At 42.8% G+C, this 19,958-nt stretch overlaps 1 protein-coding gene across 1 annotated transcript in view; it reads left to right on the top strand.

The window, feature by feature from the left end:
* Nucleotides 1-264: 264 nt before the first annotated feature.
* Nucleotides 265-19,958, top strand: part of TTPA (alpha tocopherol transfer protein) — a 46,948-nt gene continuing 27,254 nt past the window's right edge. The window contains exon 1 of the mRNA XM_089685323.1: nt 265-477. Coding sequence (XP_089541449.1) covers nt 274-477 — 204 coding nt within the window. The 5' untranslated portion in view covers nt 265-273. The remainder of the gene's footprint in view (nt 478-19,958) is intronic.

Raw genomic sequence — 19,958 nt, 5'->3', positions numbered from 1 at the left:
GTAATAACGTTCAGACTGATCGCTGGATATTGAAATGAATTTTCCCTGGAGTTCAGTTATATCAACTGTTGATAATCAGTATCACATTACCAGTCATAGGTTGGCAAGCCAGCCCTCCGCACAGATCACACATTGTAGTGTCAGTGTATATGGAGGAGGAGGAGAAGGGGGCGTCCCCGGGGCTGCACGTGTTGTCAGGCCCCACCCACCTAGTGGTTCTCACGCCTTGCAGGCGGAGAATTCCTTCATTGGAGTTGTCACCCTTCTGCTGGAATGTCGGAGGATCGGGAGGACTTTGTGAAGGGAAACCCGGAGCTGAACAAGTTCCCGGAGGACAGTGCGGTGGTAGTGGAAGCCATCGGGCTGCTCAGACACAGGGCGGAGGAGGACAGCAATCACTGGCCACAGGGACTGTCCGATCAATTCCTCCTGAGGTTCCTCCGAGCCCGGGACTTCTGTATAGAGTTGGCGCTCAAGGTATGGAGACCGATAGATGTCCAAATGTACTGTGTACTCAGGGCGGGTACTACTGTGTACATCTGATCCCTGCCAAACCGTGTGTCTACATGTATGTCAGTGCTGCCGAACCCATATATCAGACTATACTGTATGTATGTGTGTGTGTCTACATGTATGTCAGTCTTGCCGAACCCATATATCAGGATATAGTGTATGTATGTATGTATGTATATGTGTGCATATATATATGTATGTGTGTGTCTACATGTATGTCAGTGCTGCTGAACCCATATATCAGGATATACTGTATGTATATGTGTGCATATATATGTGTGTCTACATGTATGTCAGTGCTGCTATATATCAGGATATACTAGATGTATGTGTGTGTATATGTGTGTGTGTGTGTATGTGTATATATATATATATATATATATATATATATATATACATACACACACAGTATCTCACAGAAGTGAGTACATCCCTCACATTTTTGTAAATATTTTATTATATCTTTTCATGTGACAACACTGAAGAAATGACACTTTGCTACAATGTAAAGTAGTGAGTGTACAGCTTGTATAACAGTGTAAATTTGCTGTCCCCTCAACATAACTCAACACACAGCCATTAATGTCTAAACCGCTGGCAACAAAAGTGAGTACACCCCTAAGTGAAAATGTCCAAATTGGGCCCAAAGTGTCGATATTTTGTGTGGCCACCATCGGGGCGGACTGACAACTCATAGGGCCGCCGGGCAATAGGGGATCATGGGGCCCCTGTGTCCTTGCCCAAACTCAAAAAAGTCTATGAAAAAGGTACCAGGGGCATCTCATGGGGCCCCCTACTGACCTTGGGCAGTGCCCGAGTTTTCAATGGTCAGTCCGCCCCTGGCCACCATTATTTTCCAGCACTGCCTTAACCCTTTTAGGCATGGAGTTCACCAGAACTGCACAGGTTGCCACTACAGGGATGTCCAATTCATATCGCCCTACGCCCGGGACATGCAGTTCCGAATGTCGGCAGGTGGTTTTTATTTTTTACATTTAGCCCTGCTGCGGGCAAGCAGCAGGGTTTACTTTTTTTTTGTAGAGCAGACACCAGTGAAGGGCTCGTTCACACTTGACTCATTTCTAACTCTTGCCAAACGCCCCTATAGTGTTTTGACAGGCGTTTGGGAAGCGGTTTTAACGCTCCCCAAATGCCCTATGCGCGTTTTTGAGGCATCTGATAAAACCGCTCCACAAATTCCTCGCAACAGCCCCGCAAATGCCTGCCAGGCGTTTGAGTAGCGTCACCATAGACTTGAATGGGAGGCTACATCTCCTCCTGACTCTACATGAGGCTTCAATTTTGCCGCAACTGTAACGCTTCAGTGTGAACAGCACTGTGTGCTGCCATGTGTAGAATTTTGAGGAGGGTTTAAAAAGGCTTCCCAAATGTCTGTCTAACACCTGCTAACAAAGCTAGTGTGAACTTAGCCATAGCAGGCTCTCCACTCATCCATTCTGCTGTCCAGTGTAGGCAGTCCCCTCTCCGCCGGCTTCTCACTAGCAGCCCTCAGCTCATCCACCTCTATCCATCCCCACGCCACCTCTATCTATCCCTACACTCCCCACTCCACCTCTAACCATCCTCACGCCACCTCTATCCATCCCCACACTCACCACGCCACCCCTATCCGTCCCCACACTCCCCACGCCACCCCTATCCGTCCCCACACTCCCCACGCCACCCCTATCCGTCCCCACACTCCCCACGTCACCCCTATCCGTCCCCAGACTCCCCACGTCACCCCTATCCGTCCCCAGACTCCCCACGTCACCCCTATCCGTCCCCAGACTCCCCACGTCACCCCTATCCGTCCCCAGACTCCCCACGTCACCCCTATCCGTCCCCAGACTCCCCACGTCACCCCTATCCGTCCCCAGACTCCCCACGTCACCCCTATCCGTCCCCAGACTCCCCACGTCACCCCTATCCGTCCCCAGACTCCCCACGCCACCCCTATCCGTCCCCACACTCCCCACGCCACCTCTATCCGTCCCCACACTCCCCACGCCACCTCTAACCATCCTCACGCCGCCTCTATCCATCCCCACACTCCCCACGCCACCTCTATCCATCCCCACACTCCCCACGCCACCTCTATCCATCCCCACAATCCCCACGCCACCTCTATCCATCCCCACAATCCCCACGCCACCTCTATCCATCCCCACAATCCCCACGCCACCTCTAACCAATCTCGCTCATTCCCCACACTCCCCACGCCACCTCTATAGGTGTGATTTTGAGTGAAGGGATGGTCAGCCTTAATTAAATACGGTTTTGGTTAAAACATTTTTTTTATTAGGACAAGTAGATTGTCGTGAGGGACAGGTAGATTGGGACCCTAATTTAGTCCTTTGGACAAGTACTATTTAAAAAAAATTTCCACGCCCCTGCACTGGAGTCCTCTTCCACTCCTCCATGACGACATCACAGAGCTGGTGGATGTTAGAGACCTTGCACTCCTCCACCTTCCGTTTGAGGATGCCCCACAGATGCTCAATAGGGTTTAGGTCTGGAGACATGCTTGGCCAGTCCATCACCTTTACCCTCAGCAAGGCAGTGGTGGTCTTGGAGATGTGTTTGGAGTCATTATCATATTGGAATACTGCCCTGCGGCCCAGTCTCTGAAGGGAGGGGATCATGCTCTGCTTCAGTATGTCACAGTACATGTTGGAATTCACGGTTCCCTCAATGAACTGTAGCTCCCCAGTACTGGCAGCACTCATGCAGCCCCAGACCATGACACTCCCACCACCATGCTTGACTGTAAGCTAGACACATTTGTCTTTGTACTCCTCACCTGGTTGCTGCCACACACTTGACACCATCTGAACCAAATCAGTTTATCTTGGTCTCATCAGACCACAGGACATGGTTCCAGTAATCCATGTCCTTAGTCTGCTTGTCTTCAGCAAACTGTTTGCAGGCTTTCTTGTGCATCATCTTTAGAAGAGGCTTCCTTCTGGGACAACAGCCATGCAGACCAATTTGATGCAGTGTTTGGTGTATGGTCTGAGCACTGACAGGCTGACCCACCACCCCTTCAACCTCTGCAGCAATGCTGGCAGCACTCATACGTCTATTTCCCAAAGACAACCACTGGATATGACGCTGAGCACATGCACTCAACTTCTTTGATTGACCATGGCGAGGCCTGTTCTGAGTGGAACCTGTCCTGTTAAACGTTGTATGGTCTTGGCCACAGTGCTGCAGCTCAGTTTCAGGGTCTTGACAATCTTCTTATAGCCTACGCCATCTTTATGTAGAGCAACAATTTTTTTTTTTTTGATCCTCAGTTCTTTGCCATGAGGTGCCATGTTGAACTTCCAGTGACCAGTATGAGAGAGTGAGAGTGATAACACCAAATTTTACACACCTGCTCCCCATTCACACCTGAGACCTTGTAACACTAAGGAGTCACATGACACCGGGGAGGGAAAATGGCTAATTGGGCCCAATTTGGACATTTTCACTTAGGGGTGTACTCACTTTTGTTGCCAGCGGTTTAGACATTAATGGCTGTGTGTTGAGTTATTTTGAGGGGACAGCAAATTTACACTGTTATACAAGCTGTACACTCACTACTTTACATTGTAGCAAAGTGTCATTTCTTCAGTGTTGTCACATGAAAAGATAAAATATTTACAAAAATGTGAGGGGTGTACTCACTTCTGTGAGATACTGTGTATATATAACTATACCTATATATAAAACTAATATAGATCTAAGATAATAATAATGTTATATCTATATAAAAAATCTCTATCAATATATACATAGATATAACTATAGACTATATATACCTATTTATTAGTGGTGCACCGAAATTAAAATTCTGGTGCCAAAACCGAAATGGACAGTTTTTAAAAATTCATATATTTTTCAAATGCAATTTTTTTTGGGGGGGGGAGGAATACACTTTAATGATTAACCCCCCCCCCCCCCCCCCACACACACACACGCAATATATACCACAATTGTTCTGTAAAATATGAAAGATGATGTTACGCTGAGTAAATAGATACACAAAATGTCATGCTTCAAAATTGCACACGCTTTGGAATGGCGTCAAACTATGGTACTTACAAATCTCCATGGGTGACACTTTAAAAATGTCTACAGGTTACCAGTGTAAAGTTGCAGAGGAGGTCTAGTGCTAGAATGATTGCTCTTGCTCTGACGTTCATTACAATATCTCACATGTGGTTTGAACACCGTTTACATATGTGGGCATGGCCTACGTATGCATTCACCACTACGTGCAAACACAGGGGGACGAGGTCAATTTAAACTTTTTTTTTTTCCTTTTTTTTCCTTTTTTTTTTTTTTTTTTTTTAATTTGTTTTTAATTACCTTTATTCCTAACAAAGAATGCATGCATCCTTGTGATATAAATAATTAGTGACAGGTCCTTTTTGTGGAGAGATATGGGGTCAATAAGACCCCACATTTCTGCTCTACAATGTAAAGCATTGATCTAGTGCTTTTGAAAGAAAAAAAAAAATTGCCGGAACCGGAAGTGACATCGCTTCGATCCTCCAAGGGCATAGAGAGGAGTAGAGGCCATCTTTCCTTCACTTATCTCTATGCCCAGTGCCAGGATCGTTCGGTGGTTTCTCAGGTAAGGTTGAGAATTACCGAGCTGTGGCGGCGAGGGGGCCGGGGTACTTTCGACACCTGTATCTGTGCTTATTTTCATATTGGCCAATGGCCGATAGGGGTGTTTTTGGCCACCAAAATTTCAGTGCATCCCTAATAATATTTATACAATATACGGAGGGACTATGCTATATACATGTCTGCACAAACCAATATACTGGGGTACTGTGCTGTACATATGTCTGCACCAGCCAATATACAGGGAGGACTGTGCTATGTACATATGTCTGCACCAACCAATATACAATATACAGGGAGGACTGTGCTATATACATGTCTGCACCAACCAATATACAATATATAGGGGGACTGTGCTGTACATATGTCTGCACCAACCAATACACAATATATAGGGGGACTGTGCTGTACATATGTCTGCACCAACCAATACACAATATACAGGGGGACTGTGCTGTACATATGTCTGCACCAACCAATACACAATATACAGGGGGACTGTGCTGTACATATGTCTGCACCAACCAATATACAAGGGGACTGTGCTGTACATATGTCTGCACCAACCAATATACAATATACAGGGAGGACTGTGCTATATATGTGCCTGCACCAACCAATATACAATATACAGGGAGGACTGTGCTATATATGTGCCTGCACCAACCAATATACAATATACTGGGAGGACTGTGCTATATATATATGCCTGCACCAACCAATATACAATATACAGGGAGGACTGTGCTGTACATATCTCTGCACCAACCAATGTACAATATACAGGGAGGACTGTGCTGTACATATGTCTGCACCAACCAATGTACAATATACAGGGAGGACTGTGCTATGTACATATGTCTGCACCAACCAATATACAATATACAGGGAGGACTGTGCTATATACATGTCTGCACCAACCAATATACAATATATAGGGGGACTGTGCTGTACATATGTCTGCACCAACCAATACACAATATACAGGGGGACTGTGCTGTACATATGTCTGCACCAACCAATATACAATATACTGGGAGGACTGTGCTATATATATGCCTGCACCAACCAATGTACAATATACAGGGAGGACTGTGCTGTACATATCGCTGCACCAACCAATGTACAATATACAGGGAGGACTGTGCTGTACATATTTCTGCACCAACCAATGTACAATATACAGGGAGGACTGTGCTGTACATATGTCTGCACCAACCAATGTACAATATACAGGGAGGACTGTGCTGTACATATGTCTGCACCAATCATTATACAGGGAGGACTGTGCTGTACAGGGGTCAGGGGCTCCAGTGTTCTCGATTGTTGGCATTGGCTGTCACCGGTCTCCTTGTAATATATGATAAGATTCCAATCTGTGGACCTTTAGTCAGTGAACTCTTGTGAAGAGGTGCGTGTTATGATAAGGCAGGTGGATGATCAGGACATAGTGTTCTGTTTCTGCCATCCAAGGGGTTGTATATGCTACAGGGAGGTCATGATGGTTGTATTTGATAGGGACTCTGTTGCTTAAAGCATAACTAAAGTCCCCCTCTTACTCACTGTGAGCAGACAGGCTCTTTGTTGGTCTTTATCACATCCACAGCTCAGCTTACAGCGCTGTCCCGATCCCAATGTTGGGATGAATAGCTCCAGCACATGCATAGGATTGACGTCATCATGCACCAGGCAGTGAAGATTGCCAAAGATTGGCACACAGAAGATGAGTGAAGATTCTGGCAAGGAACAGGGATTGTTGCAAGAAAGGTAAGTATTGATCCCCTTAGTTCTGCTTTAATATTGGCCAAAGATGTTGTGGGGTTTTTTTTTTTTTTTTTTCAATCAGCCAACTCACAAAAAAAGTATAAATGGGTTCCCCTATCCACACATGCGAGGTGGATGGAGAAATCCTCCCTACTGTGCTGCTGTACTGTTATAACGGGACTTTTCAGAATACACTGATCAGTATGTTTCCAACGGTCCCGTATGAGAGAAGTCCTTGTTGAATCGGCTGAATTTCAATCCATCTATGGCCAGCTCAACTCCAGGAAACTTGAAAAGTCTCTATCGTGGTGGGGATGTGCTTGCCTTGCATGGGTTGACTGCTTGTTGAGGGCCAATTCATACTGTGTGCAGTTACCTGCATTTTTCTATATTGGATGATTGCTGCTAACTGCAATGACTCATAGAAAACAGTAGTTTTCTGTGTGCGATGTTCACACTAGAATGCGGAATGTGTGTGTTACAATGCAATGTGTTTGCATGTTTGATGCACAGGAATGCACACCCTGTCTATGTCCATGTAGTACTTTGTCCCATGTTGCTAATTGCTTCCTAACCCTACTTATACTGTAAATACTGACCTTCCTTCCCCTCCTGCCACGGACGAACTGACAACAGCTAAGAAGGATACGCCTGATTCAGAAGTGCAGCTTGTCTCGCTGTGAGCACTTTTCACAGTCAAGCAATGGCAAGGAGAATGCAGAGCCTGACAAATCCTTCCTTCATCTGCATTCCTCTTGCCGCTGCTTGGCTGTGGAAAGTGCTCTGAGTTGAGACACTGCTCTTACGATTCGGCCGTCTCCTTCATACCTGTTGTTGGATCAGCTGTGGCAGGAGGGCTTCATGTTGGTACTTATAACTTGATTTAGAAGGCATTTAGCAACATCTGACAAAGTACTATATGTAAGGGAAAGGGCTGTAACATTAATGAAAGGCCAAAATTAAAACCAGCATAGTGTTTATTTACAGCAAAGTAAACCCCAAACCCCAGTCGATTGACTTCATCAGAGGCATCCACCTGGTGGCAGGAAATGAGAATACCAAATACTCATATAACATTTCATTTTCACATGAGTAAAAAAAAAAATTTTTAATTTTATATTTAACCACCTGCTGACCTCTCACAAGCGGGCCACTGGAACAGGCATGATCACATGTACGTCAGCCTGTTTTTTTTCAAGGTTCGTCAGCAGGCATGTGCGCGTCCCCTGCCGACTCGTGCTGTGATTGGCCACAGCACAAGTTTGGCAGCTGAGTTCAGACAGTAATTTTGGCTGAGGTCAGCTGATTGGCTGTGTCCAATCACGTACAGAGTTCTGTGTTTACAAAAGCACAGAACTCTGTGTACAGGGAACAGCGATCTGGATGTTTCTTCTCCCTGTCAAGCAGAGAGGAAAAAACAGCCAGATAGTAAAGTAAAAGTAGAGCACATTACACATTGTTAGGTACACAGTTAACCCTTTGATTGCCGCTAGATGTTAACCTCTTCCCAGCCAGTGTCATTCGCACAGTGTTCATGTACAGTATTTATTTCTGATCATTATATTAGTGTCACTAGCGACGTCGGTGTCAGTTAGTGACCCTCCCAGATTGTCTGTTAGAGCCAGTTTGCCTGCCACCCTATCACAGGCCCACTATAAGTTGCTGATCACCGCCATTACAGTATAGCGTTTAAAGCTGCGTAAATTCCAGTGTATATATACCATAGTTTGTACACACCATAACTTTCACACAAACTAATTAATATACACTCATAAGGATTTGTTTTTATCAAGACATGTAGCAGAATACATTTTGCCCTAAATTTATGAATTATTTTTTTTTTTTAATTGGATATGTTTTATAACAGAAATTAGAAAATGTGTGGTTTTTTTTTTCAAAATATGTGGACTTTAAAAAACCCAGTGGTGATCAAATATCCCAAAAAGAGAGCACTATTTGTGTGAAAAGAACTTTATAAACCTTTCATGTGTGTACAGTGTTGCATGACCACGCAATTGCCAGTTAAAGTAACACAGTGCTGAATTGCAAAAAATGTCCTTTTATGAACGGGGTAAAACCACCTTCCAGGGGTCAAATGGTTAAATACAATTTATACCAACCTCTACAGCTGACCTTTTTTGATTATCTGTCACAATTTTAGTATTCTCTTCATAGTGGCTAAGTAGACATGTCTCTCTTTTGAGTACCTTTTTAAAAAAAAAAAAAAAAAAAAAAAAATTGACTTCTGTCACTTTTACAATGATGTACAATATATGTGTAAAGTGCTGTGTAAATTGTCGGTGTTATATAAATAAATAAAATAATACTGTTAAGAGGGGTAAATGTAATATGATGTGACATTGACATTCCTTTCTGCTTTTGTTTAGACAGAAATTCAGATGTTGTAATCTCTAAACCGTGTTTTGTCTGTTCCAGCGTATGGCAATCAGTGGGGGAAAAGTATTTTGTTTTATTTGGTACATATTGCACACTGACATCCAGCATGCCATACTTTGCCTGCTTTCACGCTATTGTGGTGTGTGTGTTTTCCCCTGCTCCAGGTGCAGCGCAGCCCAGCTTACCTGCATGTTTGGAGCAGGTTAGGTGCACTTTCCCATTGGTTTATATTGTGTCCCATGTGTTTGGTATGCTTTCTGAAAGGACACCAAAACTCCTGCATGCTGCATCTTTGGTGCAAATACACAGGCTATGCACAAAGATGTCACAAATCCTCATCAGTTGTACCTGTTTATCTGCAGCACTCTCTCCTCTACAGCCTTGTAAAAATCAGTTAAAAAGGATTTTTCACAGAAGCACAAAGTAGGGAACGGAACTGAAGTCACACAGTGCACATCTCAGTGAGGAAAGCTCTGAGAGCTGATTAGGGGAAAGACACCCACCCTTCACAGAGCACACAGGAATGATGGAGGGCTGAAAATATTAATTACAGGCTGTGTGCTGGAGCTCTCCTATTTATCTCTTGGAGATGACTGTAGATAGCAGAGGAACTAGACAGTAGAGAGAAATCACACTAATTGCTTTGTATTGAGGCAAGTACACAGTATAGAAGGGTGTACCTTTTTGTCATATTTCATGTCAGAGGTTTACAACCACTTTCAAGCATGTTTAAAGCGTAAGTTAATTGTCTCATTCAACCTTGATTATTTATAATCCTTATGCTGCTAGCATTAGTAAATAAATGGCAAAGTATATCATGTAATATATACTTATTAATTTTATTACAGGTACTCGTATAGCCATTTACACACCACTTTTCATATATATTGTACATTCACATCAGTCCCTGCCCTCAAGGCGATTACATTTTCAATATTTTTTTTTTTTTTTTACATTTCTTCAGTTACTTCCTAGTTTTCAGGCCTAGGCTAATTATGTCATACATCCCAGGAGTTTTCAGGAGGGCTTTCTCAGTTAAGCACACCCTCTGGCCTGAGCTAAGGGCGGAAGGACCCCAGGAAGTAAACACTACATGAATCCTCTGCCCTTAGGCCCCATTCACACCTGAGCTTTTTGTAGCACTAAGCTCAAACGCTCAGGGAGAAAAAAAATCAATATTACTCTGGAGAAGATTCACATCTCCACTCATCTGCAGCAGAATGCCTGAAGCTCAAAAAATGTTTGGAACTACTTTTGTAGCCCCATTTGGGCAAATTGATGTGTTTTTTTGGCGCTTTTTCATTCCCATAGAAATACATGGAAACTCGTAAATTGTGCATTTTCATGCACTTTAGCATGTTTTGTGCGTTTTTCTGGCATGGCAAACATGGTAATTGATGCCACAGACAAAAGTTTTCTCTATTGGCTAATACAAAAAGCCTGAAACCACATGAACAAATCATGCACAAACGTTTGCAAGCACGCATAAAAAGGCGCAAACAAATGCACAAAAACACTCAGGTGAATGGGGCCTTAACCAAGATGGCCACATCCAGAAATGCCAGGGGGTGTTTCTCAAAGTGATTTCTCAGCAAAACAAAGCATGGGAACATGGATGGGGCAGTTTGATTTGAATATTAAAAATGAATTAAATTGCATTTTGGGTTGTAATGCTCAGATGCTTTGTAGTTCCACTTTAGCCTGGGTTCATACCAATGCAGTGCGGGAAACGCTGCAAATCCTGTGCATTTCCCACACTACATTGCAATCACATCATGTTCATGTGATCTGGTGCGGGTTTCAATAAGAATTTAATGACATCCCGAAACAGATTGCCAGAAATCGCACTGCATGGGTGTTTCAGGTGCGGATTTAATAGTCCTGCACTTTTTTTGGCCCGAATGCAATGCGATTTGAGCCATACAAAGTCTATGGCTCAAATCGCACGGCACAGACATTTGCATGTAATTTGCACAAGAATGCGGTGTCCCACACTGCATACTGTGAACCAGCTGTTAATGGTTTGCCTGGAGTTCAGCTTTAAAGATTTTGCTACAGAAGAAAATTCATTCAAGTGTCATGCTGCTGTAAAAACATGAATTGCTGTCCAGAAGCTGCATAGGATCTACATAGCATATCGGTTGCATCATACAGCGCTGAGCTGTCAGTAAGGGGGGTGGTAGAAAATCACGGCATCCCCTCAGCTGTCCAGACACATATAGGCAACTGTCATATGTCTTCACTTTCAGTTTCAATGCTGTTCATATATTAACAATATGAAATTATTTCTAGCATTGACATTTTTTTAAAACTAGATTTCTAGGCTATTTCATTAATGCAATGAATATTAGGAACAAAGCATTTATGATCAGTTTTTGACCTTTTGTTTACTTAAAACAAACAGGCCAGTCCCTTTTCTTCTCTGTGTGAAAAAACTGCAAATCATATTCATTCACCTCCCTGAAGGGGCTTACAGGTACAAACTTCGATCAGTTGGCAAAGAAGCCATTGAACCTACTTGGATTTAGGAATTAAAGCGAATTCAATACAGGAAATCATGCAAACGCCATGCAGACATTACCTTTAAAGCGGTATTAACCCCCAAACCAAAAATGTAATATTGCGGCTTACCAGTCATTAGATGTGGTGACTGCATTAGTCTTCTTTTTTTTTTTTTTTGGATTTCTTCCCCTCTGTTTTCACTTGGTGATCTGGCCAGTAACACTCCTCCTGTAATAGAGCCTCCACTCTGGATGAATGAGCAAAGGAGGAACAGCAGACAGCAGCATTGTCAGTCTGGAGGGCGGAGAGTGTTACATGTATTGGCAGATTTAAATGCACAAACAAATCGAAGCCAAACTCCAGCTCACACTTTATAATCAGCTACAACACCAGTTTTTTTTTTTTCCCTTTTGGGATAAAGATTTTTACATAAAAAAAAATAAAATTTGATCATTTTATTCACCCCTGTCAGTGGTAAATGGCATGTCTCATCCATGTAAACTGATACATGCTGCTGAAGTGCTTGTGCGTTTGAATAATGGCAAACTTACTGGCTGGATCACTAGATGAAAATAGAAGAGCTTGAAAAGGAAAACTAACACAGCCATCACTTCTAAGACTTGGGAAGCTGCAATCTAATAAATGTTTGCTTTTGGGTTTAATACCACTTTGATTAGCATTATTCAGAGAAATATAGTACTGCAAGGTCACTGTATTGAAGCTCAACTCCAGGAAAACTAAAAATCCTCCCTTGTTCTGGGGCTACCCCATGCACTGCAAGGGTCAACTGCTGACTTTGTCTAGGAAACCGTAATCTCACTTTTTTTTACTCCTCTGACAGACAGCGTTCCCCAATGGCCTGGTAGTGGACTGTCTCTGCATCATTACCTCCAATGTAGGGCTATGGTCCCTGCATCAGTTTGATGATGCCAGAGGACCTTAGACCACCGCGGCATGGTAACGATGACACTTTAGGGACTGGTCTAGTAGCATTTTTAGTTTAGTTAGTAAGTTTAGTTAACAGCAGTTTTAGCTGTTAGTAAATCGTTTCTTGTTCTTATGACTTAGAAAGTAGTAGTTTGGAAACCTATCAAGACTGCCAGGCAGATAGCATTTTTCTAAAGGAGACGTCAGCTTTTACAGTCTCTATAGATCAGGTCTCCCACTGAGCTTTCACACTAACAGTTGTTCAGTTGTTAAAATAGAATTACACTGCACCTGAGCACCCCGAAGTGAAAACTCTGTGGCCATCTTGAATAAGGGCAGATGATTCATGTAGCATTTACTTCCTGGAATCCATCTGCCCTTAGCTCAGCCATGCAGGCAGGAGGGTGTGCTTAGCTGAGAAAACCCTTTCTCCCCAATTCTCCTCCTGAAGTCTCCTAGGATGTATGGCATCAGTTGCCTAGACATGGAAAGTAGGAAGTAACGTAAGGGGTGTGTGTGTGTTATACTTTCCTACCTGTTTACTAATACTAACAGGATAAAGATAGTTCATGTTGATCAGGACAGTGATGCAATACATATAAATCTAAGGATATGCAAAGTTCCATCTGTTTTTTGTGTTTATTAAATGTCAGCAGCTACAAAAACTGTAGCTGCTGACTTTTAATAAACACACACTTACCTGTGCCAGAGTCCAGCGATGTTCTCACCGGTGCCGTCTCGTCTCTTCTTCTCTCCTCCACGGCGCCGGCATCTCAACTGTGGGCACCAGGCTGTGACAGCTTGCGGTTTAACAGTCTGGTGCCCACTGCGGATACGCGAGTCGTGCTGCACCTCCTGATTGGTCCGGCAGTCTCTTGGGACCTGTGAAAGTTCCCAGGAGACTGCAGGAGGGAGGAGGGGGCCGAACTTCCATCTCACTTCGCCGCAGTGAACTGAGCTGGATGTGGGAGCGGGTACCTGTCAAAAACTGGAATCCGCTCCAATCTCCACCCCAAAAGGTGCCAAATATGGCAGTGGAGGGGGGAGGCAAATAAGCGGAGCTTCCGCTTTTGAGTGGAACTCCACTTTAAAGTGGTTCAAAAGCCAAATAGTGTTTTTATCTTAGTGCATTCTGTGGTAAACTTTTTTTTGTTTTTTTTTCTCCTTTTTAGTAATTAACCTTTAGCTGGCCATACATGGATCGAAATTTGGCCACTTCCTTCTGAACCAACCCAATTTTGATCCATGTATATGGCTGTTACCGTTCATGAAAAGTCGATTTAACAATTGACTTCTGAACTAGCTTATTGGAAAATCAGCACATGAAGCCAATATGCTGCAGTGCTGATCAGTGTATTCTGATGGCAGGGGAGTCCCTCTGTCAGAACACAAATACATAGGAGGGAGGAATCCCACATCCACAGCGAATGTGTGGATGGGGAAATCGGCTGTTTTTTTTTTTTTTTTTTTTATTCAACCCACTGGCTGAACAATAAAAGCCTGACCAATGTATGGTGAGCTTTTAACAGAGGAAAACAGGACAGAAAAGATAAAGAGCAGGGAAAGTCCGCTTTATCCTGTACTGCATATGTATAGATGACAGATAACTGGAAGTCAGGGTCATGCTTATCCTGATGACCTCATGAGCTGTGAGCCGTTGCACAATTCCTGTAGTTACACTGTAGGTCAAAGGACTTGCAAAACAAAATGTACTGTGGTCATCGTAGAAATACAAGGCTTTCCACTCTTGTCAAAATTATTGGAATGTTAAAAGGAACTGCAATAGTTGTGGTGTGTGTTTTTTTTTTTTTTTTTTTTTTTTTTTTTTTCACCATCCCAGGAGTCCCCAGCCCAGACTCACTAGCCAAGGGGTTCAGCTCTGTATTCACCCAAGCCGGTTCTTTGCCAGTCTTCAGATCCCTGATGCCACCATCTTGGCTGTGGGGTCCGACGGCGACTTTCTGTTTCACAGCCGGCTCCCCATTGTACATGTGGGACATCTTGTTGTGTTGCTATACTGGCTATTCATGGATCGAAATTCGCTCAGTTCAGAAGGGACTGGCCAAATTTTGATCCATGTATGTATAGGAAGATTGTACAGAAAATTATCTACTGAACGACTTCTGTACAAATGCCCTGTTGGACTTTTCCCACTCGATCAGTGCCACATAGATCAGTGCTGATCAGTGTATTCTGACGGTGTGGAAGTTTCATCCCATTCTGAATACAATAGCTCAGTGGCGAGGATTCCCCCATCCAGCTCGTCCACATGGTCTGGCAGCGTTCTGGGACATGTGACGTGTCCCAGGAGGTTGCAGAAGGGGGGGGGGGGGTGGTATGGCAAATTGCATAATATTTGCTCAGGCGAGAATTGTGGAAGTGGGACCCTATCAAAGACCTACCAGATATGTTAGAGAAGGAGGAAAGGCAGATTAGTGGTACTTTCACTTTTCACAATGAATGTGTCCACTTTAAATCGGTATTAAAGCGATACTAAAGGCAAGTTTTTTAAAAAAAATAAACAAGTTAAACTTACCTGCTGTTTGCAGTGGTTTTGCACAGAACAGCTCCAATCCTCCTCTTCGCGGGTCTCCTGCCAGTGCTCCTGGCCCCTCCCCCCTGTCTGGGGTCCCGAGAGCAAACAGCTTGCTATGGGGGCACCCAATCAGGTGCACTCCAGAGTCGCTGCTCTGTGAGTCCATTCACACACAGGACTGGGGCTTGGCCCCACCCCCTCTCTCTCATTGGCTCACTGGCTGTGATTGACAGCAGCAGGAGCCAATGGCTTCCTGTGCTGTCTCAGCCAACGAGGAGGGGGAGTCCCTGGCTATCTAGCACATTGCATGATAGCTGTGGAGCTCAGATATGTATTAGGGAGGGGTAGCAAACAGAATGATTTTTACCTTCATGCATAGAATCCATGAAGTTAAAAAACCTTGAGCCTTTAGAACCACTTTAAACCCAAACGTAAACATTTATTATATTTGCAGCTTACCAATTCTTGGATGTGATGACTGCATTTGTTTCCTTTTCTAATCTTTTTTTCTTTCTATTTTCACTTGGTGATCCAGTCAGCAAGTGTGTTTTCAAAAGAACAAGCTCTCCAGCAGAATGTATCATTTGCAGATATAGGAAAAACCATTTACCACTGACATGAGTGCTTACATTGATCAGCTTTTATTAATGTAAAACCTTTTATTCCAAATAAATTTGATAGTGTATCTAAATCTGCTAGTATTTCTAACCCTCCCCCATCTTCTGTGCCTCCTGTGTGCAGTCATCCAGAGTTGTGTCTCACAAATAGAGGAGGTATGTTACTGGTCAGATCACTAGCTGAAAACAGAGGGCAAAAGCCTAAGAACATAAAATGAATGTAGCCACCACATCTAATGATTGGTAAGTCGCAATATACACTGCTTAAAAAGTGTTCCTTTAATTTTTTGATCAGAGTATAGCATCAAGTCAATTAAACTCCTGGGATATTGATCTGGTCAGGTAAGTAGCAGAGGGGGTTGTTAATCAGTTTCAGCTGCTTTGGTTGTAATGAAATTAACAGGTGCACTAGATGGGCAACAATGATACAACCGCCAAACAGGAATGGTTTTACAGGTGGAGGCCACTGACATTTTTTTCCCTATTCCATCTTTTCTAACTATTTTTCACTAGTTTTGCATTTGGCTAGGGTCAATGTCACTACTGGTAGCATGAGTTGACACCTGGACCCTACAGAGGTTGTACAGGCAGTCCAACTCTTCTAAGATGGCACATCAATACATGCCATTGCCAGAGGGTTTACTGTGTCTCCCAGCACAGTCGCAAGAGCATGGAGAAGATTCCAGGAGACAGGAAGTTACTCTAGGAGAGCTGGACAGGGCTGTAGAAGGTCCTTAACCCATCAGCAGGACTGGTATCTGCTCCTTTGTGCAAGGAGGAACAGGATGAGCACTGCAAGGACCCTACAAAATGACCTCCATCAGGCCACTGGTGTGAATGTCACTGACCAAACGAACAGAAACAGACTTCATGAGGGTGGTCTGAGGGCCCAACGTCCTCTAATGGGCCTAACATCCTCTAATGGTCCCTGTGCTCACTGCCTGGCAGCATAGAGCATGATTGGCTTTTGTCATTGAACACCAGAATTGGAAGGTCCTCCGCTGGCACAATGTGCTTTTCACAGATGAGAGCAGGTTCACCCTGATCACATGTGACAGACGTGAAAGGGTCTGGAGAAGCCATGGAGAACATTATGCTGCCTGTAACATCGTTCAGTATTACTGTTTTGGTGGTGGGTCAATGATGGTCTGGGGAGGCATATCCATGGAGGAACGCAGAGAACTCTGCAGGCTAGACAATGGCACCCTGAGTCCATATCAGTATAGATATCTAGCATGATGTTTTTCCCCATTTGAGATCTGACGTGTTTTCAAAGTGTTTCGTTAAGTTTTTTGTGCAGTGTATTTCCGGTGTGGAGTTAAATACCACTTTAAACCTAGGTAATGTGATTGTAATTCTATTCTATGTCTTCCTCATTATCAGCTGATCATTGGCCACCATTGTCATTATAAAGGCAGAAGTCTATCTGTGTCTGTGGTTGGAACTAATACTACTATACAGGTGCATGATGGACTATGTCATTTAACCATTTTGTGACCATAGGTCATTGATGGGTGTCTGCCCAGACCAAATTTGGCAACTTGACAGTAACTCTTAATTTGCCTACCTAATATAATTTGAGCATTATTTTAAAAATGCATAAGTCTTTTGTTTAGTACAATGTTTTTATACCTTGCTATTTATTTAAAAAATAAATTATTAAAGTCTAACTCCAGGTAGGGTTAATTGAAATTAAAATGGCCCTGTTATGACTTACCTGTTATGCTTCTTCTCAAAATACATACTCGCTCGTCCATCAGATCCAACTTTGTCCTGCACAGTCTGCTGTGTGTACAGTGCTGCTATCTTGGTCGTCCTCAGCTGGTTGCCTCTTCTGGTTTGGGGCATCTTGGCCCCTGATGACAAGATAATGGGATGCCTCCTGGCAGTTCTGTGAATGGGCTTCCATGATCTTCTGGGATATGCAACAGGTTTTTTGTCAGCTAAAGCCAGCCATACATGGATTGAAGTTCAGCAGGGAACAATCATCTTTGGGCAGAATGATTGTACTCAGGTTGATCAATGGATTGACTTGGGTACAACCAGCCTGTCGAATTTTTTTTCATATAAAATTACTGCTGGCAGCTATAGCTGTAATCCTTCATCCCCCCCCCCCACACACACTGCATTTGCAGCCTGTGTTTTGGGGTGTCATTAAGTTAATATTGACACCCACTGCAGATCGCACCTGCAGTGCATTTTGAATGCGGTGTGGGAAATGCGCAAGGATTTCCCGGTTTCCCGCAGTGTGTTCTGGTGTGAACCTGTGCACCTATATATTTCTGTAATGTAATTTTTCTGAATATTATTGTAGTGTTTAATAATGCAGTTCCTTTAACTATATAATACATAGTTCATTTTATTTTAGGAACTGTCATCCTTTGGACTAAACATAGGTTGTTCATTTAGGCTACGATCTTGCCTCATTTCCTGGTAATCGCCCTAATGAAATAGGTTTCTTCTCAATCTATGTAGTAATTGCTGCGTCATTTCCATGCACGTATGGGAAATACGAAGTTGGCTTCAAATTGACTAGTTTGGTAGGAAATTTTTTTTTTTTTCTTTTAATCAAGAAGTGAAACATCCATTTAACTAAACTGGATAACACGTTTTTGGTTTTATAGTAGAACTAAAGGCAAGACTTTTTTTTTTATTTTTTTTATTTTGGATAGAGTAAGGGAGGGTTACAACCCCATTGCCAATGTGTTTTTTTTTTTTTTTTTTTTTTTTTGCCATCTGTGCCCCATTGTGAACATTTTTCTTCACCTCCTGTCACATCACACTACTCTCCTCTACTCTTTGTTCTGGGGACAACCCAAAAATGTTAGATTTTGTTTTTACTTTCAGTGATAATGGTAAACAGGATAAATAAAGAGGATGAATCTCCCTAATGGGGACACAGACAGCAATGAAAACCTGACAGGTGTTCTAATTCCTCTTCATTCTCTCTAATACTAAAAAAAAAAAAACTTTACCTTTTAGTTATACATTAAGGCTTCTTTTTACACTGACATCTGCCTGTAAGTCCTTTTAGGCGGTCCTGATTGGATGTATTCTTATGGATCAGTGGCTGTAAAGAATTACACTTGTCTACCTTCGATTTTTCTTTTTTTTTTTTTTTTTTTTTTTTTTCTTTGTATAATTTATTTGAAAATCAATAAATATTTAAACATACTCTTTTTTAAAAACATTGACACATTTTCAATACATTTATTGTATCATCTTTTCTACACCCCCCGCCCTCCTATCTGCAACCCATGCTACCACCCCGCTCTGCTTTTTCCTATTCCTTTCTGGAGATCCACATCCTCCAAAGAGAAGAGAAAAGTATAACCATATTGTTTTATATTATATTATCCCCCATACATTCTATATTTAACTTTGATTTTTTGAATTTTTAAAATCCTCCCATTTGTTCCATCTTAAATAATAACTCTCCATCTTATCCTCGTTCATATGGTATAGTTCCTCCATCTTACATATTTGATTGTAAGCTCTTTGAGGGCAAGGACTGATGTAAATGTACAATACGTATGTAAAGTGCTTTGTGTGGTGGCTCCTTTAAAAGTAACTTAAAAATTAAACAAACTGCAACTTTGACCAAAGTTGAATAATGCTCTTGATATAGGTCATTTAGGTACCTCATGAAGTCTGACTGAAATACTCCCAGGAAAATTCTAAGAGAGGCCCAGCTGTTATTGTTCACCATCACAGGAGTGAGCTCTGATTCAGACCCCCTCAAATGCAATTTCTCTCTCCTGATGAGCATTTGAGAGCTCAGTCTTGCGATGGTGAAGGGGAGCAGTTATAGATGGGCCTCTCTTGGCAACATCCTGGGAGTTTTCCATTCAGGCTTCATGAGGTAAGTAAATGGCCTACACCTATAGCAAGGATATTCAACTTTGGACAAAGCTGCACAGTTTGTTTTATCTACAGGCGCCCCTTCTCCGCATATTGAAATTTGTGTATTCCCTTCAGTACCTATTTCCAAAGCAATCAGCTTTTCTGCTATACAGTATGTAGTTTCTTCCTTGATGACTGAACTTGTGTTTACTTAACCTGGTTGAAATGTTACCTAATCA

This window comes from Staurois parvus, unplaced genomic scaffold (genome assembly GCF_062004578.1).
Source record: "Staurois parvus isolate SC_StPar_1 unplaced genomic scaffold, SC_StPar_1.0 ptg000371l, whole genome shotgun sequence".
Lineage (NCBI taxonomy): Eukaryota > Metazoa > Chordata > Amphibia > Anura > Ranidae > Staurois > Staurois parvus.
This window is presented reverse-complemented; position numbering and strand designations above follow the sequence as displayed.